Source organism: Hemicordylus capensis, chromosome 1 (genome assembly GCF_027244095.1).
Source record: "Hemicordylus capensis ecotype Gifberg chromosome 1, rHemCap1.1.pri, whole genome shotgun sequence".
Lineage (NCBI taxonomy): Eukaryota > Metazoa > Chordata > Lepidosauria > Squamata > Cordylidae > Hemicordylus > Hemicordylus capensis.
Window position 1 is genome coordinate 86,198,751 of NC_069657.1, and position 25,150 is coordinate 86,223,900.

The following is a 25,150-nucleotide window of genomic DNA, read 5'->3' on the forward strand; positions in this document are numbered from 1 at the left end:
TGTGTCAAGTCTATAGAAGTGACTGGCGGGTTGGCTGAGGCTGGTCCCTGCCTTCTGGTAAACATTCTGCAGTAACTACTCCCAAATTCTGCAGTAGCTCTGATGTTGGGCAAAGGAATTGAGCCACATGTGCCAGTGTGGTGTTTTTGGTGTACATGCAGTGTTGTGGGCTTTGTGTGTCAGCTTTTTGGGGAGGCTCTTCATTCTCATTTCTTCAGTATCCTAAATCTCCCAGTGCTTTTGCTATTGACAGTAATGTTTAGAGTGAGCCCCAAAGTCCTGAGTCACTGTATTGTTTCCATGGAAACAGACTTGTTCATTATAAACCGTTCTAGGGATAGTGAAAATATAGTACAGATGCAGCTAGGTATTGGGCTGATGCCAGAATCGTATTGACAAGAAAGATACAGGGTTTCATCCTACTGGATGAGGAACTTGTACTTGGTGCTCAGATCTTCTCTTGGTAACAACTGCAGCAAGCAACGTGTGAGACTACTTAGCTCTTGATTCAGTGCCTGGTATGGCTGTATGGTGTGTGTGTGAGTGTGTGTGTGTGTGTGTGTGTGAGAGAGAGAGAGAGAGAGAGAGAGAGAGAGAGAGAGAGAGAGAGAGAGAGAGAGAGAGATTGATGAGGCACACAGTTTCCATGTTCTTGTCCTGGAAATGTCTCTCTCACCTGTTGCTATGAAATCTTCAGTTTCTTGTTCTCAGGATGATTGTTCCCAGCAAACCAAAGACCAGAATATGGTACCAGTTAAGGTACTACTTAATAAGGCCGGCGTGATTGACAATAGTGAAACTAGCCTCCCAGCTAGCCCAACATCAACTGTCACAGAGCCTGCTGGGACTAGTGAAACTTAAAAATAAAATAAAAAAGTGACTTATGCTGCCACATTAAAAGTGATGAAGAAGAGTTAGTAGCAAGCCTAGTTGAAAACCCAGGTGGTGATAGTTTATATATCTATATCTATATCTATATCTATATCTATATCTATATCTATAAAATTTCACACCAGCACAGGCTGCATCCCCTGATAAGGAAGGTATTTCTACCCACCATGTAGGAAGCACACTGAGGCAGCTATAAAAATAGAAGGTGGTGGTGTGTGTGTGTGTGTGTGTGTAACACACACACCACTACCACCTTCTGTTTTTATAGCTGCCTCAGTGTGCTTCATACATGATGAGTAGAAATACCTTCCTCAGCAGGGAATGCAGCCCGTGCCGGCGTGAAATAAGGCAATGCATTTCTACTCGGAAAGCAAGCTTGGGACAAGGAGTAAATGTGACATGTATCTAAAATGTTGAGAAAGTGAGAGACACAACTAGCTTTGCTGGGATTTGAGTGGGATGGGGTCAGCATACAAACAAAACAACTTGGGATTTCCATATGACTCACTTGTGGGAAGAAACATGTAGCTGCATGACATTAAGTGAACACAATTTGAACCTTTTGCGGTATGGACGGTGTCTGATTCATAGGGTAGAACAACCCGCCTATCAGAGTTGAAGCCCTCACATCGAATCGTGAAGCGGTCTGATGTTTTTCTGTGCCACTCTTCTACTCAGTTGAAATGGGTACAGCCTGGCTCTTAAAATGCCAGACCTGTCCTCTTGTAGTGGTGTGCACGGAGCCGCGGAGTTGTGGTCCAGCACTGGGGTGGGGGGTTCCTTAAGGTGCGGGAGGGTTTACTTACCCCTCCCATGCTTTCCCAACTCCGGCGCCCGTATTTCCTTTAGCAATCGGGGCGGCAGGATACCTCCCTGCCGCCCCTTCACTTGCTTGGCTGCACGCACGCCCGTATTTCCTTTAGCAATCGGATGGCAGGGAGGTATCCTGCCGCCCGATTGCTAAAGGAAATACGGGCGCCGGAGTTGGGGAAGGGCGGGAGGGGTAAGTAAACCCTCCCCCACCCCAATCCACCCAAACCCGAACCGCCCATATCCGGACCGGTCCAGAGGCCTGTAGAATGGCCTCCGGACCGGTCTGGGCCCATCACTATCCTCTTGTTTTGATGTTGTCTGACCAAGTCATTGGCATACAGAAAGCTATTGCTATGTATGTTGCACAAGTTTTTAATTTGTTACCCTTCCCATTGTGGAGAGTTGTGATTGGGTGTAGCTTACTTTGGGAATGGCAAACTGACTTGCGGGATCTCCTGTTTCTTTTCAGTTACTAGAGGTCCACCAACTGAAGCCAGGCACAAAATCTGATTGTGTGCTCAGTCCGAGAGTTTGTTTTCAGTACCAGAAGTGAGTTTGCAGTTATACAGAATCAAGTTTTAGTTTTTCCCACAGCTCCCCCCCACCTTTTTAGCAGCTTAATTTGGCAGGGATGGAGGCCCCCTTTGTAGCTATTATTAAATAATTGGGCATCAGAAACCTTGTGCAGATCATCATCTGCCCACCTGTCTAACGAGGCTGTGCACACAAGCAGCTCAACCTGGGTTGGGCCACTCATGTGGAGTGCTGAGATCACGCCCGATCCCAGCACTTCCGACCCTGCTAGCTCAACTATTTACCTTGGCCCTTAACTGGGTCTGTGGCCGTGTGAATACATGGGCTGCACGTAGCCCGAGCAGTCAAAGAGCTGGGTGACTAGAGTGTCTGGCTTGAGGGGGAATCCCTCAGTGCACCATGCTGCTTGTGTGGTGTATTTAGGGATTCCTGAAAGCCAGGACTCATTTTCCCAGCCTCCAGAGATCTGCACTGTCAGGAGCAGTGTGGATCGTGTGGGTGTGCAAGCAGTGCATCTCACACGTTGATTGGAATCATCTTGGGGAAAGGTAAGCTCAATCTTGCCTTCTGCCTGCCTGCAGAAAATGGTCATGTGCATGACCTTTACATGTGGGTTTTATTTTTATTCTTCTCCTCTCCAGTCCTGAAAGAGATGGAGAGGTGCCTCCAAGATGGAGACAACAGATTGTGTGGATATCCAGAAAGCAGTTTTATTCAAGGGCTGGGAACTCTCTTTTCTGCACTGGATTCATTACAACATGGATGTTTAATTTCAGGTGTCAACTTTGGGAGCTGAGAAACTTTTTGTCTTATTTTCCATGCTAAATTGAGACTAGCTGTGCACATTCTCATTTGTTCGGGTGAACCTGAACTGTGCCATAGAACACTAAACATCATTTCTTTGACATGGTTAAAATTGGGCCAGATCATCTGGGTGCTGCTCCACACAAGTGGTCAACCATACAGAAAGATGCCCAAAGAGTCTGGGGTTTTGGTGGCAACCACACCCACTACAATGACGTACAGCAGAGCTAAAATGTGGAGATTTGGTTTTTTAATTGCATGTAGAAGTACAACTACAGGCCAGCTTGGTAGAAGACTGTCTTCCATTACACTCTCCTAGAAGCCCTTGCTCCTTAGCAAAGTTGTAAGATCGCATGCTAGGCTCTAGTTCTTGATGCTGTGTATGGCCCTCTTGCTGAAGTGTCTATCTTCCAGCTGGAAAAAAACACTGTTGGTACTGAGAAGCAAGAGAACTTAGCACAAGCCCATCTCTGATGAAACTGTACTTCACACTTCCTTTAAATGTTCAGAACAGGCATCTGGCTGTTGAGGACCCCTTAATCTTCTCTGTTGCTGATGTTAGTAGCAGGCCAAATGAAATGTGGTATAGGAGATCCTCTGTCTTTCTTGAAGGGAATAGTAGCTGCTGTGGTGGTGGTGGAAGGGGGAATGGAATTAGGTTGAGGACCACCATGCCGTGGGGAGAAAGATCTATTCCTCCTAAGCAGGTGTCTACAAAGCCGCTTGTCAGTGGCAAGTGCCCCCAGCCCTCTGGCAAGCGGCATATCCAGCACCACACAGATCTCCTCACCAGAGGGCTCATTTCCACTGCCATTGTGGAGAAGGCGAGAAACAGCAGGAATCCTTTCTGAGCAGTAGGAGAAAGTTCACACTGTTTCTTACCATATCCCAATGCAAATAATAGAAGACCTGCTTCTCTCCTAAGCCCTCTGCCTGTGTACCAGAAAAGGCTCTCCTTTGTGAAGGGATTGGTGGCAACCACAGGCAATGGCTGGCTAGTGAACTAAGCCTAAGTGTGTGGATCTCTGCTCCCAGACTCTTTTCCCAACTAAAATTGTGCCCCCCCACATCTGGTCTCTGCTCCACTGTGCAAAACATACAGGTACCATCTGGGCATCTGCATATCTTGCCTGGTAGAGAAAATAGCAGCTTTGCGAGGTCAATTTTAACTGGGGAGGATGATGGAAAAATTTGCTGCCTCCTCCTCCAAGGAAGAGTGCCCCAAAGTTCTTAAACTCAAGAGAGTTCCATGGTTCCAAACTGAATTGTGTCCCCCAAGGCTGTTTAATACTTTTGAGAAAACTGTGGGACATTCTAGTTTGGTTCCAAGAAACAGAGGGACGGAAGTATGCTTGCTTTCTTTACTGCCCTGTTGTGTATAAGTTTTGCAGAGTTGTGCCTCTGATCTACTTATTGTCTTAATAGTCATTATTCCTAACAATAACAGGCTACCTTTGGAGAATATTCAAGAGGCACTCCCCCCCCGCCCATGTACATAACTTGTTAGCCTAGGGTGCTGGCTGAGCTATTAAGAGATATAAGGGTTTACCACGCTTTTGGAGCTGGGACAGGGTCCAGTTTGCTTTTTAATCAACCTTCTACCAGCAGACTTCACTGCCAGTCTCCAAACTAGTTTTTTTTTTAAAAATGATATGTTTGGTTCCCTACTCTTGATACCACACTTCTGGATGGATTTCACTCTGGAATCACAACACCTCTACTGTCCCAAATAAGTCTCATTTGTACAAGTTGGTTAGAAAACAACAAACATTTGGAAGTTCAAATAAAAACAGGAATGTCCAATGAAGGAGAAATCAAGGTGGTTTGTGACTTGAACAAGCAAGCCTTGGACTATTGAAGTTCACCTAACTCCACCTTACAAGAGGGATTGGGACAAGAAGGACAGTGTCCTACAGCTGCAATTTGCACTGGCAGTGAGGTGCTACCCAACTCCAGAGGCCTGAGTAGATTCCATATGCCATACAGTAGCATGGCTAGGAGAAGTTTCTATCCTGCATCAATTCAAATTGTGTTATATTGGCACAGGAAATTAATGCACTGTCATGTTTGCAATTATGTTTTTATAATACTGCACCTCCATTGAATATAATTTTTTTGCTCACTTAAAAATGTATTTTCACATCCGCCCAGATGGGTCATCAGGAACCAGTCATAGAAAACTAGGAGCAATGAGAGACTTTCATTCTTTCTCGTATAAACATTAACATCCCTGCCTATATCAGCGTAGGTCTGAATCTTTTAGAAGTTGGCTAGTATGTAGGATAGCCAGCAGAGGGCAGGAGAGAGCTCTCTGTGGAAGAACTAGGGATGTGCATGAAAAGGATTTTGCATTTTATTTCGAGCTTGAAACAGAATGCCAATGGCTGAAATGTTTTGTCGAAACAGAGGCTGAACTGGTTGTTTCGACAGAACAAACTCAAAATTTGAGTGGTTCGGCCATAGGGAACAATGGGGAAATTTGGAATGTCCCATTGGTCCCCATGGGCAGCTGCTAGGGAAACCAAAGTGGGTTGGGTAGTAGGGCATGATAGGGCCTACCAACCAACCCATGGAAGAAATGGACAACTGGGAGTTCTTAGACAAATTTTTAACCTTTTCCCCAAACCCCTATAGGATCCTACGCGTTGCCCAAAATTGGATCAGCTCCATCTCCCGACCTGCTACAGACTCCTGCAGGTACTGTAGAACACACTGCTCAGCACTGCTGCAGGGCTTGGTGGGCTCCTCCCATACCCCTGACAAGGCACCAAGGAAGCCCTCTGTGAACCACTGGGTGGGATGCTGAGATGGAACTGCCAGGGACACCACACTGCTGCACTGGGACCCGGCGGTGATGCTGCTGTTAGGGGTGGACTGTGCACTCGCAGTAGGTGCTCCAGCACCCTCCTCCTGGTTGGGCACCAGTTTCCTCTCCTGGGCTTGCCTAACCAACCAGGAAGTCCATCCACCTGGACAGCTGGTCAGGGGTGAAAGCTTTGCCCTTCATCCTTGGATCACACAGGCAGGACAAAACAAAAACCCAAGGGCATCCTGAGCCAATCCACCACTCCAGCCCTCAGCCGATCTACCAAGGTGATTGCTTCTTCAGTGTTCAGCATGGACTGGAGCTCATCCATTGTCTTCTTGAGGAGAAGAGGGGTGGGCAAAGCCTGGCTCAGGGTTGCTGCCTTGGCACACAAGTTGTTTGTGGCAACAAAGAATGACTTGAGTGCCCAGACAACCACAGAAATGAGTGCCCAGTCCTGCTTGGATAGGTTGCACATTTCCAAGCTACGCCTTCTTGCCCCATGCCATGCCATGCCAGCTGGCTGGCTCTTGCTCCTGCAGGCACTGGAGCAAGAGAAAGGTGGAGTTCCACCAGGTCAGAACATCCAGAGGGATCAAGTGTTCAGGTAGGTGGAGCTCAAGCTGCCTCTCCTTGAGCATCTGCCTACTTCTAGCTCCAGCAGAAGTAAGCTGCAATCCTGCAGCACCTATTCACAGGAGCAGCCATGGCAGCAGCAGATTGGCACTCAATGCCTTTAGTGGGGATGTCCTGCCTGGCAGCAGCAGCAACAACATCATATATTTATATACTGCTTTTCAACAAAAGTTTCCAAAGTGGTTTACACAGAGAAATAATATATAAATAAGATGGATCCCTGTCCCCAAAGGGCTCACAATCTAAAAAGAAACACAAGACAGACACCAGCAACAGTCACTGGAGGTACGGTGCTGGGGGTGGATAGGGCCAGTTACTCTCCCCCTGCTAAATAAAGAGAATCGCCACCTTTAAAAAAAGAAGTGCCTCTTTGCCAAGTTACCAGGAGAGCCTAACTTGACCTTGGCCTAACAGAAAGGCCAAGCTCATCTCACACAACCAGGTTCAGAGTGTGCGCCTCGCAATGGATGGACACAAAATGTAGCTGCTCGGCTGCCTTTCACTATGTTCAGACCATTGCCAGTCACCATGAACCCTCAGTGAAGGTTTGGCTGCCCGGACAGCTATCCCTCCACCTGGCCACCAACAGCTCCTCTTCTGTGTGATCCGTGTCCACCACCTCCACATGTAGCAGAGCCCACCTGTGCTTTGCTGCATGGGAGGGGCTGGCCATACCACTAGCAGCGGATGTCCCCCCACTCTCCTGCATCCACCATTGTGCCATGAGGGACAGGAAAGAAGCATGCAGCCCGCTGCTGCTGCCCCACAGATCAGCATGATGTGTATGCTGGTGTCAGTTGCTGCTGGTAGTGAGAGGCTGTGTCAGGGCTGCTGGTAGAATAAATAAATTTTTAAAAAGAGGAAAGAAGCAGTTGGTTAGCACTGCAAAGGAAAGAAAGGGGTGTGTGTGTATAAGCTAGCAGGCAATCTCAATATCTCTCTCTCCCTCCCCCCCCCCCCACCACTGGGCCAGGCCACCACCAGTCTGCTCTCTGCTGCTGCAGTCTCTCTCTGATCCTTGTTCTGATGTATCCTCTTCAAGAGAGGCACAGTCAAGGGCTCTCTCTGCCTCCCAGTCTCCATAAATATATTTTGAAACTCCCTTCTTTTGGGTTCCCCCTCCCCCTGCCAATGGGGGCACAGGTGCCCATGACAACACTTGATTGTGTGATAACAAGCCAACCAAGAAGCAAGGAGATTGGAAGCCAGTGCAAGAAAACCAGTCTGCAAGGGAAAAACACCCCCCCGCCCACCCATGGCTCTCGGAAGGTCAAAATGTTTTGATCGAAATGGGGTTCTGTTCCAGGCTTGAAACCGGCCCTTTATTTGAAGGGTGCTCTGTTTCGAGTTGAAATGTTTTGCCATTGAAACATTCAGCACATCCTAAAATATACAGACTTCAGTCCCCTGTTTGGGGAGCCAATCCGTTGACTTGCTGCAGGCCAAGCTATTGGAATGAGCCCTAACCTGTAGCTATCAGAGTCGCCCAGTTACCGACCAGCCAGGGTTGGGTTGGGTTGGCCTTGGGTTAAGCTTGCTGTACTGCTTTTTGTTAACATCTGTTCTTTGTCCTGCAGTGTCCTTTAGCAGACATTCCTCTTGAGAAAAAAGCTTGATGCTCTTACAGACTTATTGGAGCTGGGGCTAAATTGGGTAAATAAAAACACGGGTGGTTCAAGCCAGTCTCTGGGCCCACGGAAGCGGGACTGCCCTATCCTTATATAACTGGCATAGCTGAGGCTTGCAACCTCTCCTTCCCTTCCCCCTCTAATGCATACCACGGCCTGCCAACAGCAGAGTCCTCTCTTGGGAGAAATCACCAGGAACTTTGTGCTTTTCCAGCCCAGTCAGGAATGTTAATATGCGAAAGCCACAGGAGCTTTGAGGTTGAACAGGCCCTGCATACTAACACACCCTTAGCCAATCCAGCTTCCTGAAGCTTCACTCTGTGCAGAGATGTTGTCGGCTTCAGAAATCCCCTCTGCACGCTGTCTGTCGGCTGCTGCTTCGGCTCTCCCATTAGGAATAGGCAGTGCTGGGCCTTAATAGGTAGCAAGGGTGAAGGGGAGCCTGTTTAGGGGACATGGGGTTTGTGCAGGCATGCATGAATTACACAGGCAACACAAGAGTGTTGGACTGTGTTAATTTGAAGCAATGCTCAGAGCAGCTCCCGTGGATTAAAGGCTGGGGATGGAGGTTTGGAGTTGAGTGGGCGAAGCGAGGCTTGTGCACAAAGAATGAAGGAGAGGGTGGAAAACTAGCCCAGAAGAATATTCTCAGTAGTCTGCTTCCAGCAGGGTCAGTTTAAAAATATTTGGGTAAATTAATCTGGGATTTGCCTGGCATTTACTGTCAGCATTTTGCGCTCAACCCTTTGAGCTTTAGCGGCTGCTGCACAAACAGCCATTAAAAAAAAAAAATACAAAAAACTGCAGCAGCAAATTCATCCCTTGCTTGGTAAATAGGGACACAGATGGCCCACCCTACACCACTTGCTCAGTATTTCCTCTTAGGGCCACTACATTTGTTGTGCAGTGGAAGCTCTGCCCCTGGTTGTACGCTTGCTGCGGATTGCAGCCAATCCCAGCTGTCAGGCGGCTGTACCTTCACAACAGGCATGTTTGTCATGCCCACACATTACATGTTTAAAGTGTGAGTGAGTGAATGAGAGAGAGAGAGAGAGAGTGAGTGTGTGTGTGTGTGTGTGTGTGTGTGTGTGTGTGAGAGAGAGAGAGAGAGAGAGAGAGAGAGAGAGAGAGAGAGAGAGAGAATGAACACAAACACACCACTTTATGGATATACCTTATACATTCTGTGTGTGGTGCAGCCCAAAGTGCTAAGGAGAAGGGTTGCTTTTCTGTTCCTAGCCCAGTGAATGGCTGACAGAATCTGGCGTAATGGTTTCGCTGGTACTGTCCCCCTCTCTCTGTCCCCAGCAGGGTTGCATAAGCCCTTCAAGCAAGAGCACCACCTCTTAGGAAAGGGAGTGAGTGTGCACACGTTTCTGGCAGCGCTGCTGCTGTACCACTGATGATTGCTGTTTCCCTGGGAGTATGATCAGGTTCTTTTCCCAAGGAAAGGGCCAGGCAGGTCAGTGTAGTGGTCTGGGGAGACTTAGGTTGATTGACTGGGTGACCTTGGGCCAGTCACTGCCTCTCGGCCTCCTCCATCTTGCAGGGGTTTTGTAAGGATAAAGTGACCATGAGGCAGCCCCGGGACCTCCGGTTGTCTTGCTGCTCGCACAGCATGGTTTTTCGTAGGACTGGGCTGTTGGGAAGCCTCACTGGGGTAAATGATGGCAACACAGCAGCCTCCACCTCCATAGGGACACACACAGAATGGCAACAATGCAAATACAAAGCAGGTTGCACATGGGCACACTGAGACATCTGTCCACCAAAAGTTTCTAATAGCACACACTGTAAGTTGACTGCAGAAACAGATGGGTAAGGATGCATACGCATGTGCTGCTGGCGCAGTTGCTGTGTGCATGTGGAGACATGCCTGCATCTGCTTGGGTGAGGTGCCACTTCCTTAGGGATAGTGGAGGAGGAAAGCTTGGAAGCAGCTGCATTTCTATGCTCTTCCCCTGAGAGTTCTGCTCATTGCAGTGTGACCAGCCCGTTTAGATTGGCTGGAAAAGATTCTGGGCTCATGTACTGTTGCAGCTCTTCTAAGGTGGCAGCCTCTACAGCTGCTTCAGTCTTTGATTTGCTTATTGGTTTAAAGGGCTAACCAACCACAGAAGTGGTGAAAGGAATACAATATCCATATCCTGGGGATAGTGAAGGGCTCCGGATTTGCCTGCCTATTTCCTTGAGATAAGAGATCCCTTAAACAAAATATCACTGAGCTAAGAGCATAGGAAGCTGCCTTGTACCAAGTCAGACCATTGGTCCATCTAGCTCAGTACTGTCTACATTGTCTGGCAGTGGTTCTCGAAAGGTTTCAGTAGCAGTTTCTCTTAGGCCTACCTGGAGATGTCAGAGAGTGAGCCTACTGCATGCAGATGGGCTATGGCCCCATCTCCTGACAGCGCTCACCTTATAGCAGACAGCACTCACATGTAGTCGCCCATCCAAATGTAAACCAGGGTGGACCTTGCTTTGCAAGTGGGAGAGTTCATGCTTGCTCTTGCAAGACCAGCTCTCTTCCTCTATCATGAAGTTGTATTAAAATGTGCAATGAAGGGTGAACTGTAGACTATACCAGGAGCAAGCAGTAGCCTAAGAGACACCTTATCTGGACCAAAGGCATCTGTTGACAGCTCTTAATTTTTCCCCAAGAGCTGTCATATTGGGTTTGGATATGAGAGACCCAGTTTCAAAGCTCTGCCCAGGGTAGTGCTGCATGTTACAATACTACAGGAGGCATTGGTGATACATGTATGGGTTTTGGGGGTTTTTTTTTGCAGCAAAAGGGTAGAAATAAAATGGGTGTGTGAGTATATGTAAACACCAGTGTCTAGAAAATTTGGATCCATCAGGTTTCCCAGAGACATGTACATGGATGTTTAAAAAGGTGTGCATACATTTCATTTCCACACTTTACATGTTTGTTATAGGGTAGGGCTTGACAAATCCTAGGTGCAAGGGAGCTGTGAATGGTACCTCTGCATTTGAGTAAATACTTCTTGCTGTAAAATATATGGAGGGAAAGACCTGTTCCTGTCCCAATTGCATTTTCCATGTATTTTGCAGAGACAGAGTGATTTGAATACATGTGTGCCGTTTGCAACCAATGCAAGGTGTATCTATTTTATGCTTGGTTGTCTGTACCAGTATAAAAACAGAAATGGCCCCTGTGGCCAGTTGTGTCCATGCAAAGCTGGAGCAGCTAAGGACAGCAGATGAGGCACTTCCTGAAGGGAAATCCCTGCATAGTCTGTTCCACGCAGCGTAGCATTGCTCTGCTGCTGAGCTGGCTCTGTCCCTAGAAGGGGGTGGACTTGAGCTCTAATGCTTGCTTGAATATTGTGCTGGCTTGGGTTGGATGCAAGTGACTCGGTACTTCACCTGCTCCTTGCTGTAATTCCAATAGAGCATGTGGCTCCAGTCTGGCACCACAGGTGATTACTCTAAAAGCCTCATAAATGCTCTCTTGCTCATGTATGCGTGCACCAATGTGCACTTCACTGCCTGCCTGGCAATTCAGAAAGCAGAGGCTTCCTGCTGGTATGTTAGTGGGGCTCGGATACATATAATCATGAGGGGAAGAAATAGGATTGGTTCCATTCCAGTTGGCTTCAGTTCAGCTGCTCAGCCAGCAAACAGGTGCGCACTGTATCCTGGAGGCAGCAGAAAACAGCAGTCTGAATGGGCCCAGTTGCAGCAATGAGGGGATCATGCAGCTAAGTAAGTTGCTAACTAACCATGGCCTTAAAATCCATGGTTTGTGGGGCCATGGAAGAGTTGCTGGTGAGGGCTGAGTGACTCCCCGCTTTTTCCTTCACTGCCTATAACTATGGAGAACAAACTGTTATCACTATAAGAGAGCTCTGTACCAGGCAGGAAAAGGATAAAAGCCATGAATCAGCATGGTGGGTTAGGGACCTCATTTCTTAAAACATAAGAGAGTTAAGGTTGTTTTTAGAATGCCAGTTTGGTCCAAGTAGGTTAGGCAGAGATGGCGAAAGAGTCAGAGAGGCACGTCTCATGATCAGTGTGACTCGCCTAGAGCAGGTTAGCGGGGAGAGTGGGCTTAGCCAACTCTCTCTGCAGACGATCAGGCAGGAAGCCCTGGGCGGCCAGATCGGCCACCCACACGACTGCCGGTTCCGTCACAGAGCTAGCGGGGGCTGCAGGGATCGGGGCCATGTGGCCCCCAGAAGTTCCAGGACGCCCTGCGCAAGTTTCAGCCTCCCGGAGTGTGTGTGTGTCTCCTCATGTGTTGCCGTGGCGCAGAGTCACACAGTGGCAATACACAATCAAATAGATGGGGTTAGCCTGCGGTGCTTCTCATGCTCGCCAGAAAGCGGGCTAGGCTCCCTTGGCCTGCTTTTTGGCGATTGCAGGAATCGCCTCAGAGTCTTCCAGTAAGCTTCATGGTTAAGTATTGGACAATGTGGTTCTAGATGACACTCCAACCACTACACCATAATGGCTCTCCTATAACAAAGCTGCTGCAATGCCCAAGAGGTGTGTCCTTCCCTTTCCCCACCAACTCAGGCATTGCAAAAAGAAATGTCTCTACAACTCCATCCCCACAATCTTGTAATTGAAGCACATTTAAAAATACTTTAAGTTCATATCCTGATCCCTTTGTCTGACTTATTCTAAATTACTTATGGTTGCTTATTCTTATTCTAAACTTATTCTAAATTACCTTATGGTTGCCAAATACAGTGTTCTTCATACTCAGATCTAGGCTCTTACTGTCTTGTGTTAAAGAGAGGGCTGGAAGGAAGCCTGTGCCCCAGGATGCTTCTTGCTTTGCCTCAAATGACATCCCACAACTCATTTCTGTTGGAGAGTAGCCATTCTGGGAATCTCTTATTCAATCAGATTGACTCTCCTTGTGTTGCAGATACTAAAGCGACCTGTGAAGAATCTCCATGAAGGTGACCAGCCATGCAATGTTCCTGGAAGGCTGTCCTCCTACTTGCTTTGGCCTCCATTGCTATCCAGTACACAGCCATCCGTACCTTCACAACCAAGTCTTTCCACAGCTGTCCTGTCCCTAACCCCATGAACTGTAGCCTGAACCAGGAGGTTGAATCAGCTGATAGACTGTGTGAGGAAAGCCCCACCTTTGCTTATAACCTCTCCAAGAAGACGCATGTCCTGATCTTGGCCACCACCAGAAGCGGCTCCTCTTTTGTTGGTCAGCTCTTTAATCAGCACTTTGATGTCTTCTATTTATTTGAGCCCCTCTACCATGTCCAGTACACCCTTATCCCAAAGCTGACACAGACCAAGGGCTCCACAGACCGGCGGATCATGCTGGGGGCTGGCCGGGATTTGCTGAGGAGCCTCTATGACTGCGATCTCTACTTCCTGGAAAACTACATCAAACCTCAGCCAGTGAACCACACAACTGACAGGCTCTTCCGGAGGGGGGCCAGCAAGGCTTTATGCTCTCCACCAGTTTGTGAGACAGTGATTGACATTCCCCTGGAGGAAGGAGACTGTGTGAGAAAATGTGGCACATTGAACCTGACACTGGCCACTGAATCATGCAAAGACCACGGACATGTTGCTATCAAAACAGTAAGGGTGCCAGAGGTCAGTGACCTCCGGGCCTTGGTGGAGGACCCCAGGCTCAACCTGAAAATCATACAACTGGTGAGGGATCCCAGGGGCATCCTTGCTTCCAGGAGCGAGACATTCCGAGACACCTACAGGCTTTGGCGGATCTGGGATGGCACAGGCAGGAAACCCTATAACCTGGATGTGACGCAGCTCACCACTGTCTGTGAGGACTTCTTGAGCTCTGTTTCCACTGGACTAAACCGGCCCCCTTGGCTCAAGGGCAAATACATGCTGGTGAGGTATGAAGACCTGGCTAGGAATCCCTTGAAAAAGACTGAGGAGATGTATGAATTCCTGGGCATCCCCATGGACAGCAATGTGGAGCGATGGATACAGAACAACACACGAGGGGACCGATCGGCAGCCAAACACAAGTACGGGACTGTCCGCAACTCGGCAGCAACCGCAGAGAAGTGGCGGTTCCGCCTCTCTTATGAAATTGTGGCATTCACGCAAAATGCCTGTCAGCAAGTGTTGGTACAACTGGGCTACAAACTGGTGTCCTCTGAGGAGGAGTTAAAAAACCTCTCCGTCAGCCTGGTGGAAGAAAAGGACTTCTTGCCCTTCTGGTAACACAAACACTAGAGGCTCATATTTTAATGCAGATATGGGCCATTTCTAACTGTTGCCTTACTTCCCTTCTCCCCTTCTACTCTCTGAAATTTGCACTAATTCTTGAATGAGAGTCTCAGAGTTGACATGAAGAAGGTGCCCCTTCTCAGACAATGGCACGGTATGGAATAGGAGTATTGGGTCTTCTAAGAGCAAGAGCTAAAAAATCAAACTGTGGATGGGTAGCAATGTTTACAAATCACACCTAACAATGTCTAAAAGGAAAAAAAAAAGTAACCCTCAGGCTTTCCACACTGAAGGGCACCTGAGGGACTGTACTTTTTGCACTGTTTACTTTTACAATGTAAGAGGTAACTATAAATATATATATATATATATAAATATATATGTCTAATTTATGAATAGTGTTGTCACCTCCCGCCTAACCCCTCCTGATTATGAGCAGGTTTTACTGTTAGCTGAATGTGGAATAATCTCCTTGTTTTTAATCTTGTTTTTTGATATGTCTGAGTCATGTTATCAGGCTGGTCGCTGATCCATGGTTTGTTTAGTAACACCTATGACATTTCTTTGTGCCAAAAAAAAAAAAAAAGGTTTGCTGAACCGCAACAACAAAACCTTAATGCTTTATCTCTGTGTTTTCTTCAAATAAACAATTCAGTAAAATCATTTGTTCCTGGAGGGTGAAATTCACCAGGCAGGGTTCAGTGAATTGTCAGACCACTTACTGCTACTCAGGACAGATGGAAACATCCTTAAGTGCATCTCATCTGGTTAGGTGAAATGCAACAGAATGTGGCTGCACCAAAGATGGATGGCAGGAAGAATGAGAGTGGTGCAGGCTGATCACCTGACTGTAAGTGACAACATGGAGAAATAATGGCAGTTCCCTGATCAGTGTGCGTTTTTAACCTGCCGCCATTTTTATTTGTAATAAAATAAACTATGTACGACAAAATGCATTCTTGGATCCTAACTTGCACAAGTCTAATGAAGTTCGTGTAAACATTCTTCATTACCCTCTCCCTCCCTCCCAAACCCACCCCACCCCCCATTTTCAGGAGAGAAATTCCTCTCCTGAGGCTGGAGACCCTTGGAAAAGCAGGTGGAATCTCTGAAAATTGTGTGTAGGCACTTTTCATCTGTGGGGCTCTGCTCGGGAAGCTGCCTGGATGTTTGAATATATATATTTAATTCCTGGAGAAAAAAGGCCAACATTTTATGGGGATTGGTTTTCTGTCAAATAGAAAATGCTTTCCTCGTTGCCTACTGCGTTTATAGTCTTCTGATCTGCATTCTGAAGGTATATGTTTCAGAGTCTTGAGGATGAGATGTGTATTTCTCCATGTCAATGAACTGTATGTAGACAGAAGTTCTGTGTCTCATTGTTTCTAATGCTTTAGCTAAGCCTTTAGTTTGGGGAGTTATTCATCAAAATTGCCGTGTTTCGTACTATCAGAATAAGGCATGGAAGAATGTCTTGTATGAAAATGTAATGTACAGTTAATGAATCAATTAGAAAAATCCATTAACACTTTTGATCTATTAAAAGGGAGTCCCTGATTAATTGGGCAGCAGATTTTTTAAAAAAATGTTAACATTTATGTAAATACCTAGAAATCCACCCTACACCATAGGAAGGAATGTCTCTTCTGAGACGGTGCCTGTTGTGCTGTTTGCATCCGTTAAAACAAAGCATGCCTTTTTCTTCAGAACCATTGTTTTATTCATATGCAGATTTAATTGATGAATCAATTAAAATGCATACAAGTAATCAACTGTGATTTATTTGAGTGACACCCTAATTCTGTAAGTTGGAAAGGCCTTGCCACATATCGTTGTTAGTCCTATCTGTTAACTGTGATGCATCAGTGCCTGAGGTCAATTCCTGGTCCAAAAACAACAGGAAGGTGAGAAACAAATACATGCACAGTACTAGGTTGCACCAGTCACCCAGTTATATCATTAACTGTTGTCTAACTCTAGTGACCCCTGAACATAGGTAGCTGCTGTCTGCTGAATCAGATAGTTGGTTCATCTAGCACAATATTGTCTTCACTGACTGGCAGTGTCTTTCCAGCATTTCAGATGGGGGCCTTTCCCAGTCATACCTGGAGATGCTAGGTACTGGTTGGGACCTGCAGAGTTATAACATGTCAATATTCCCATCCCAAGTTGATGTTATTTCTCTCACCTCCACTATCTATACCTTTACAGAACTGTGTGTAGGGCTGTGGTGACAGTAGCATCCAGATGGGCTCTGAAGTCTGAACTGAATTCCAAGTGAACAACTGTTACTAGGAATTGACAAGTGCTGGAAGGTAAATGGATCTGATGAGGGCCTTGCTGGTTAGGCAGAGAATGCTAAAGGTATAGAGGTTTGAATATAAAGGCAGAGCATGCTAATCTGCCTGCAGAAGGGCACAGTAAGCTCCCACAGGATCATGCCCTCCATTTTATTTCCAGCTGGAGCTGTGAAAATCCTCTTCACAGAAATGCAAAATGGAGGTGGGGTTTGTGAGCAACGTACACACAGACAGAAGGTCCTTAGGACCTTCTACTCATTGGAAAACCTAAATGTGGGAAAGGGAGACTGCACAGTTCTGTTAATTTTCCTTTTGTGGTGTTCAAAAGGGCAGGAGCATCAGTTGCTGTGGTGTGTGCCTATCTTGGTGGAGGTGCCTCACAAGGTGTCCCCCTAGCCTGGAAGATGGAATCCCATTTTAAGTAGGAATGACTGTGAAAGTTCAGCAGAAAAATGAGCTTAGTGGCCTCTCCTCCAGGCCTGCAGAAAGATGAGCAGTGCCTTATAAATCATCTATGCTGTCGAGAGTGGGATGTTGCTTGCAACCATGCAAGAAGACAATGAAGAAGGAGGAAGCTGCCTGCAAGGAAATCTTGTGCTTTCAGGTACTGTGGTGCAATGTACTTTGCAGTACTGGAATGTGTCAATTTCCTGCAAGCTTTCCTTCCATCCCAACTTACAGTGACAGCTGTCACTGTTTGTACCAATCCCCTGATGGTTCACGCAACAAGCATAGGGACCGGTTACTCTGTACAAGCAAGCATAGCTTACATAAAGAGCTGTTGTGCAACAAGCAAAACCCCAAACACCCTTCAATTTCAGATCTGTACGCAACAAGGGTCAAACCAGAAGTTGAGCAAGCTTTCATATGGATGAACAGTTGTGGTGGGGATATAGTGTAAGGCTTGGTGTGCCAAATGTTTATGATGGAATTTTAGTTTACCTAAACAGTTTTTGAAGGTTTATGAAGTCCAATGTATAATTTCCCTTGTAATAAAGAGCAAGATGGTCTGAAGATACCATCAGAATGCATGGCGATCACCAATATGTGCAGCTGTCTTCTGCATATGTGCTATTGTGACTTTTTTACAGCTACATTTTATCCCCTTTATTTGCAAATACATTTTAGCCTCTCCCCCACTGCACACAGCCCCTTAAAGATTGTAGGGTCAGCATACAGTGCATTACATGTGGTATCCCATTTGATTTTACCAAAAGAAACAAAAATGGGTTCCAAGGACAGCATGGGGTATAGGCTGGGTTCTTGATTGTGCAGCAGGTCACTGAATGCTGTGGGGGAGGTGGGATATCTCCTAATGTTCATCTGTACAGGCTCTGGCATGGCCAAGCACTACTATAATTAAACACAATCCACTCTTCTAAGCAGCCCCTGGCAGCTGACTACTGGTGTGCCTTGACAGAATTCTGATCTGAAGCAAATAAATGACTCGAGTGGTCCATTATTATTTACTCAGACAACTTAATACTTAGTAATAGCATTGTTAGAAAACTTTTATTGGCTTAAGTGGTGTGCTTTATGAAGGAACAGAGAAATGTTAAATAGCTGGTAGTGACACTTCCCCTGAAATTCATTTTAAATGATATGATAGTGAAGTTTTAAGGATGCTACTTCTAATTGTAACAGCTGCTGACATACTGCACAATTTTACATTCTCCTTGTTACACTGCGTTTGCACCAGAGTGCAATTTCACAAAGGCAAGAAATTAAGCTACCAAAGTTGTGCAATGATACCACCACTGGAAATAACAGCTATATCACTGAACAACTTCAAGTGCAATTGTGCAAATCGCACAGATGCAGTGTTACAAGTTGTGCAGTATGTCAGCCAGCTTTCTGTTTTGTGCCAGCATCTATCCAGATTTTGCACAATAAGAACCAAAAGTGCTGTCATAAGCACACTTGTTCCTAATTTTTGTGTATTTATTTTAGCTTGATTTTCAATTGTACCTCCTCCTTACACCCACTATCTTGTCTGTTTCAAAAATGTTTTTGAAACAACAAAAAATCCTTTTAAAAAAAAATACCCTTCACTACAGCATAGAAGTGAAGGAATATTCACACAATCTAAAAAGAAGAGAATAAGATCATTCACATGCCATTTTGCTGGGCTGGGGAGGGAGGGAGAGTGGGGGTGGGGAGGCAGGATAGCACCTACCTTCCCCCCAGATGATCCAACATTGATCCTAGCTATGTGGCCCGTGCAGCCCACACAATCGGTGCTGCTATGTGCAGAAAATGTGTCCTGGCCTTCAGATATCCCACAATGCACCACACAATGAAGGATTCCCCCCCGTGAATCAGACACTCTCAAGTCTGAGCATGTGCACAACCACATGCCTGGGTAGAAGATCAGGTTAAATTCCCAGACTACACAGGAGGCAACTCTGGGATTGGCCTCAATCCCAGCACTTCACACAAGCAGCCCTACCTAGGTAGGGCTGCTCATGTGAACAGCCTCAACATTAAGTTTCAGTGTTCTCTCCTTCCTTCCACAACAATGCTCCCCATTGCGTGACCTTTCTTTATTTAATTCAATTCTGTCTGTTCCCTCTCCGCAGCTCTGAGTGGCACATCTCCTGTGTTTAATAATGAAAAAGTAACAACAGGCTATCCTCATGTAACAAAGGTATTTCCCCTGCAGCAAGACTACCCCAACTATTTCTTGCATGGAGACAGTGAAATTTTTCGGCCTATGTCCTTTAGTGAAAGACAAAAATCAACTACAACAAAGAGGTCATGTCTTTAAAAGTTTATTGACTTTAAAAATACAGAGATGGCTGTTTCTTCTCTGGGAAATGAACTTATACCCCAAATGAAAGTAACAAACAATAGTCCAGAAACTAACTACTTGTGTGTTAATGATGAAGGGATGATGTATGCCTAGCTCAGGTTCATGCTGTCTAGATCTAAGGGGCAGTATATCGTGTGCCAGTTTCAATGGGATTATGTTTCTCAAGGCGGAATCTCCCAAGAGACAAGCAGAGGGAAATAATCTGAAAACCAGGTAAGGACACCTCTGTTAGGACTGCTGGGTTATTTTAGACCCCTTCCCCCCCCCCCCCAACACTAAAAAAAGTGCCTTGGAGCCTCACACTATTTCTGCCATGTTTGAATGTTGTTAAATTGGGAGCAAAATGCTGATGTGAATTTGTTCTACATACTCATTACAGACTAATTTAAGCTACATGTGTAAAAATGCTTAAAAACTAATTGAGAACCCAGGAAACAAATAAATTACTAGGGATGTGCACAAAACTGATTTTATGTTTCATTTCAAGCTAGAAACAAAATGCAAAATGGCCAAAATGTTCCATTGAAGTAGCAGTCAAGCTGGCTGTTTTGACAGAACAACTCAAAACATTTCAAGTGTTTCAGCCATAGGGAACAATGGGGAACTTGTAAAATCCCATTGCAAGAAAGGTTTAAAATTTTGTTAAAAATCACCCACTTGCCCATTTCTTTTGTGTGTTGGGTGGTAGGCAGCACCAATCATTCCCTACCAGCAAACCCACTTTGGTATCCCTAGGAGCTACCCATGGGGGACAATGGGGTGTTTCAAGTTCCCAATTGTTCCCTATGGCTGGAACAATTTTGCATTACAATTTGCCATGCATTTTGCAACCCTGCCTTGAAAAACACTGCAGAAACACAAAGTAATAGGGAATCTGTCCTTCCCAACGCATAACACACATTTCAAACAAAGTCCAAAAATGGGCCCTCCAAAATTACTGACCCAGAATCCACTCCCAGTCACAGTGCATGTGCTCCAGTAACATCATTGGCACAAGTTGCTCTCTCTCACACATTTATGACCCCTTACTTCCTAGCATTGCAACAGCTGCCACAGCAGCACCCTTATTTAGCAGCAAGCATAGCTGTAAGCAAAACTAGAGCCACATTTTGACTAAGTACAGCGTTCAATACAGATTGCAGACAGAGCAAACCAGAGCAGTGAGTGAAGCACAAGTCTCAAGGCTAGACATGGATCTCATCACAGCAATTGCCAAGAAATATTACATAGAGGGAGAAAGGGAGCTGCCACTGTCTATGATTTCATGCCACAACACCAGAGGCACTCTTACCCTGGGACTTCAGGGCCGAAGTTCAGGGCCTCCATACCCCCTGGGGCCACCCAAATCCTCTTTAATCTGTCCTGGGTGGTGTGGTTTGTGCCCTCAAAAACCTTTGTGTTAAAAAAATGATGCTTAACTTGCCGGGGAGGGAGATTCAGATGCCCTGGTTGCATCTGAATGGGAGACTTGATGTGTGAGCACTGCAAGACGTTCCCCTCAGGGGATGAAGCCGCTCTGGGAAGAGCAGAAGGTTTCAAGTTCCCTCCCTGGTTTCTCCAAGATAGGACAAGATTTTTTTAAATTTTTTTTTTATAGGACAAGATTTTTTTTATTGAACCAACAAACTACCAAAGCATACAGTACGTTGCCAAGATAGGGCTGAGAGAGATTCCTGCCTGCAACCTTGGAGAAGCTGCTGCCAGTCTGTGAAGACAATACTGAGCTAGATGGATCAATGGTCTGCCTCAGTATATGGCAGTTTCCTATGTTCCTATGTACCTCCAAAGGCCTTTAGGTCCAGGCTCCAAAATTACCTAGGTGCACCTCTGCACAACACTATCTCACAAACAAACCAAGCCACAACTCAAGCAGGCACCCAAGTTCTGCCTTTGTCAATCTGAGATCCAGCAAAACCAGATAGTTATAGCAGCAATTGCATAGCATATTATACTCGTTGCTGAGAAAAGAAAACCACAACATCAAACCTTCCTTGATTCCTTCCTCCTTTCCTGATGTATCCTCTTCTAGAGCTCTCTCTGCCTCACAGTCCATTTGAATACATTTTGAAATTCCCTCCTTTTGTGTTCCCCTCTTTCTCCTCCCTCCCCCCACCCAATGGGGGCACAGTTGCGCATGACAACATGTGATTTGTATGATAAGCAAACCAAGAAGCAAGGAGATTACAAGCCAATCAGAAGCTAGTGCCAGAAAACCAATCGGCAAGGGGAAAACAGCCCACCAAAACAGCACTTGAAATATTGAAACATTTCAATAAAAACAGGGTTCTGTTCCAAGCTTGGAACAGTCACTTTATTTGAAGGGTATCTTGTATCTAGCTCAAAATTTGAAATGATATGTTTCTAGTCAAAACATTTCAACCTCAAAATGTTGTGCACATCCCTAGAAATTATCCTTTTACAATGGGCATGGCCTAAGGAAGGTAACACTATAGGAGTACTAGGAGATTTATGATAGTCTCAGAAGCATACAGACTGGCTAGACAGTAGCTAAGGAGTCTGTAGTTTGCCTTCCCTTTCCTCCATCAAAAAAACTGCCACCAAGAATGGAGTATGGACATCATTTCACTTCGGTACAAAAATCTGGGTTTAGACTACTAAACCGTTTTAAAACAAATGCTGAGAAACTGGGATGGAGGGGTAGAAGGGACATTTCCCACTAGGGGTGTGCACGGAACCGCAACACTGCGGTCCAGCACTGGGGTGGGGGGTCGCTTTAAGAGCGGCAGGAGGATTTACTTACCCCTCCCGCCGCTTTCCGCTGTGGCGCCGTAATTGCTAGAGTAATTGGGGTGGCAGGATACCTCCCTGCCGCCCCTTCCCCGCTGCTGCTCTGCAAAAACTCCCAGTAATGCTTTGTGCGCGCACGTGTCGTGCGCACGCTTCACGTCACTGACGTGCACATGCGCAAAGCATTACTGGGAGTTTTTGCAGAGCAGCAGCGGGGAAGGGGCAGCAGGGAGGTATCCTGCCGCCCCAATTACTCTAGCAATTATGGCGCCACAGCGGAAAGCGGTGGGAGGGGTAAGTAAACCCTCCCGCCGCTCTTAAAGCGACCCCCCAATCTGAACCACCCTGGTCCGGACCGGTCCGGAGGCCTTTTCAATGGCCTCCGGACTGGTCCGGGCCCATCTCTGTTTCCCACAGTACCCAGTCCTATGGCATTCTTTACCACTGTGGTGTGCTTTGAATTGGAACATGTTTCAGTGCTTGGGCTTGGTTCACAATCCTGCTCAATAATAAGAATTCACCTGAGCACGAACTGAGTATCTTCCAGCATAGAAGATGTAGGTTCTTTTCCCAAGGCACATCTGTATTAGCACATTTCCTTCTTATTGATGTGAGACAAGCATGAGATGGCTGGCCCTAGTGCAATATTATATATAAAGGTGAAACAATTGGTGTGAGGCAGCAGCCATGATCTCAGTGAGCAGACTCCTTGCCTGTGCTTATGCGCCTGCCTGGTCTCGGGATGCTTCCTCCCGTAAGAGGCTGCTCTTGGGCTTTATTTTTAAAGCACTCCTTTGACTAGAATAGTTATGCTTAGCCGTGGCTTTAAGATGATGCACACAGCATTACAGCAATGTCACAGCTCTACTGCAGACTCATAAGGCAGCCCTGATACAGTTAAGAACCTGCGGTAGCCCAAGCAGTGCTACTGTAATCACCCCCATTCACCACGATAGGGAAAACTGTGGCAACACTGCTTGTGCAACTGCTGCTTCAGAACAGCGTCAGGGCTGCCTTGAATCTGCAGCACCCCCAAGGCACAGCATTACCTCTCTATAAGGCTGCGCATCATGTAAGCCACCATCAAATGTGTGCTTCTACACATCTGGGGCCAAATTACATGTGATGTGTGAATTGGTGACTTGATTCTTTTAAAAAAATTAGAAGCAGCAAATAAGGAGTCTGGAAAAAGGGGTGCATAACTGGAGAAAGGGGTGCGTAACCCTTTCCTCAAGCTGTTCTTAGGACAATCTCCCTGAAGCTGCCACTCACCTCTCTAAGGGGGAAAGACAGGTACAATATGAGTTCCTGTATTCTTTTTTCTATGGGGGATCCAAATCAGCTTTGGCATCTGTGTATGTTAATTCAGTTAGGTAAATGACATGGGGGAAAGGATTAAATGCACCCTTTCCCCAGCATTGCTGACTGAGCCAATTCACTCCCTGCATCTATCTCAAAAAATCTGAATGTCCAATCATGGGTCTGCATCTCATCTGCCTTGGCCCTTCAGGATCAACATGGAGGCTTCTCGGTCCCCTGTTCCAAGCATTCCCTCCCTGCTAGGCAAGGCTTCCAGAGTCACAAGCTGCCCATCCCACACCCCGCAAAGAAGGCTCTCAGTGTTGGCATTTTGGCTTTCCCATTCTCAAGACTGTCACACAAGCTGCTGCCTATTCTGAGTTAATGGAGGCTTTAATATCATCTAGTTAAAAACAAGGGAAACAAGGATGGCCAAAGAAAGAGTGGAGATGCATTGCTGACTCTCACAAGTATCCTGTGACTTGGATGGAACTGCAGCAAGAGTGAATTTGACCCATGATGGAGGATTGCCTAAACCTTGCTTTCTTGGCTGTGACACCTTACCTTGATGTTATGAAGCTGGCACTTACTACACTCTAGTGAACCAGCACGTCTTCCCACAAAGCACAGAAGATGGCACATTTTCAGTGCTCCTGACCAAAGGTGATTGGGGAAGGCAGTATAAAAGGAGACCCAATATACTCTTTAGGATCCAAAGGCTTCTGCTTAGGGACAGCTATTATAATGGGTCTTCATTTCTGTGTAACTGGAGCAGGGTCCAGAAAAATCCTCACGGGGTGCAGCATCAAATACAGTGGCTGACATCCTGGGGATGTAAATGGCGTGAGCATCACCCGTGAATGTGTCGACAGCTGTGATGGAGCTGTGTCCCAGGGCAGCAGTGCTCAGCAGTCAGGGCTCTGCGTACAGGACTGCATGCTGTGCCACCTATTGGAAATAACAGGCGGTGCTTCATGCAAATCCATACACAGAAACCTTCCCACCAAACGCTGCTGGCCTGTGGCACATCTATCTCATTGCAGCTGTTTACATGTGTGCAGTGATGTAGTTGCAAATTCAGAAATGCATGCGCTCTCCACGACAGCTCCCATGCCCATGCCCACCCCATCAGAGAAGTCAAGAAGTACCGGCGCTCCATCCCTGCGTATCCCCCTCCACTACACCCCTGCATGTGTGCTGGGGTGTGGGCAGTGCTGAAACCGCCCATGTCCCCTTGTGCAGTATGTCAGGTAGAAAAAGAAGAACTGGCTGATTCCACTGGAAAGCAACGAACAAGTGTCTTCTGTTTGTACAGTGCTCAGTAGCTAGGGAAAAGCTGAGCCTTCTTCAGGCACTGTAGACTGCAGAAGGCACAGCAATGCCAGATAGTTTTGCAATAACGATGGAAGCAACAAAGGCAAATAAAACAGAAAGGCAGAAAGAAAAACCAGTTTTTCTTTCAGAGAATCTATCTATCTATCTATCTATCTATCTATCTATCTATCTATCTATCTATCTATCTATCTATCTATCTATCCCACCTGAAATGTACATCTCTAGGCAGTGTACAACTATATACAATGTACAACTATGCACAACTATATGCTGCAGTGATCAACAAGTCTTCATCTCAGTGAACAGACAGAATGCAGGAAGCACCAGCTATTGGGCACATCCG

General features: G+C 46.4%; 1 protein-coding gene across 5 annotated transcripts in view; it reads left to right on the forward strand.

Moving 5' to 3' along the window:
• Window positions 1-17,657, forward strand: part of CHST1 (carbohydrate sulfotransferase 1) — a 29,155-nt gene extending 11,498 nt beyond the window's left edge. For all 5 annotated transcript variants that reach the window (XM_053285697.1, XM_053285695.1, XM_053285696.1 and 2 more), the window contains one exon: window positions 13,010-17,657. In XM_053285697.1, the coding sequence (XP_053141672.1) occupies window positions 13,054-14,307 (1,254 nt within the window). In that variant the 5' untranslated portion in view covers window positions 13,010-13,053 and the 3' untranslated portion in view covers window positions 14,308-17,657. The remainder of the gene's footprint in view (window positions 1-13,009) is intronic.
• The last annotated feature ends 7,493 nt before the right edge of the window (window positions 17,658-25,150 follow it).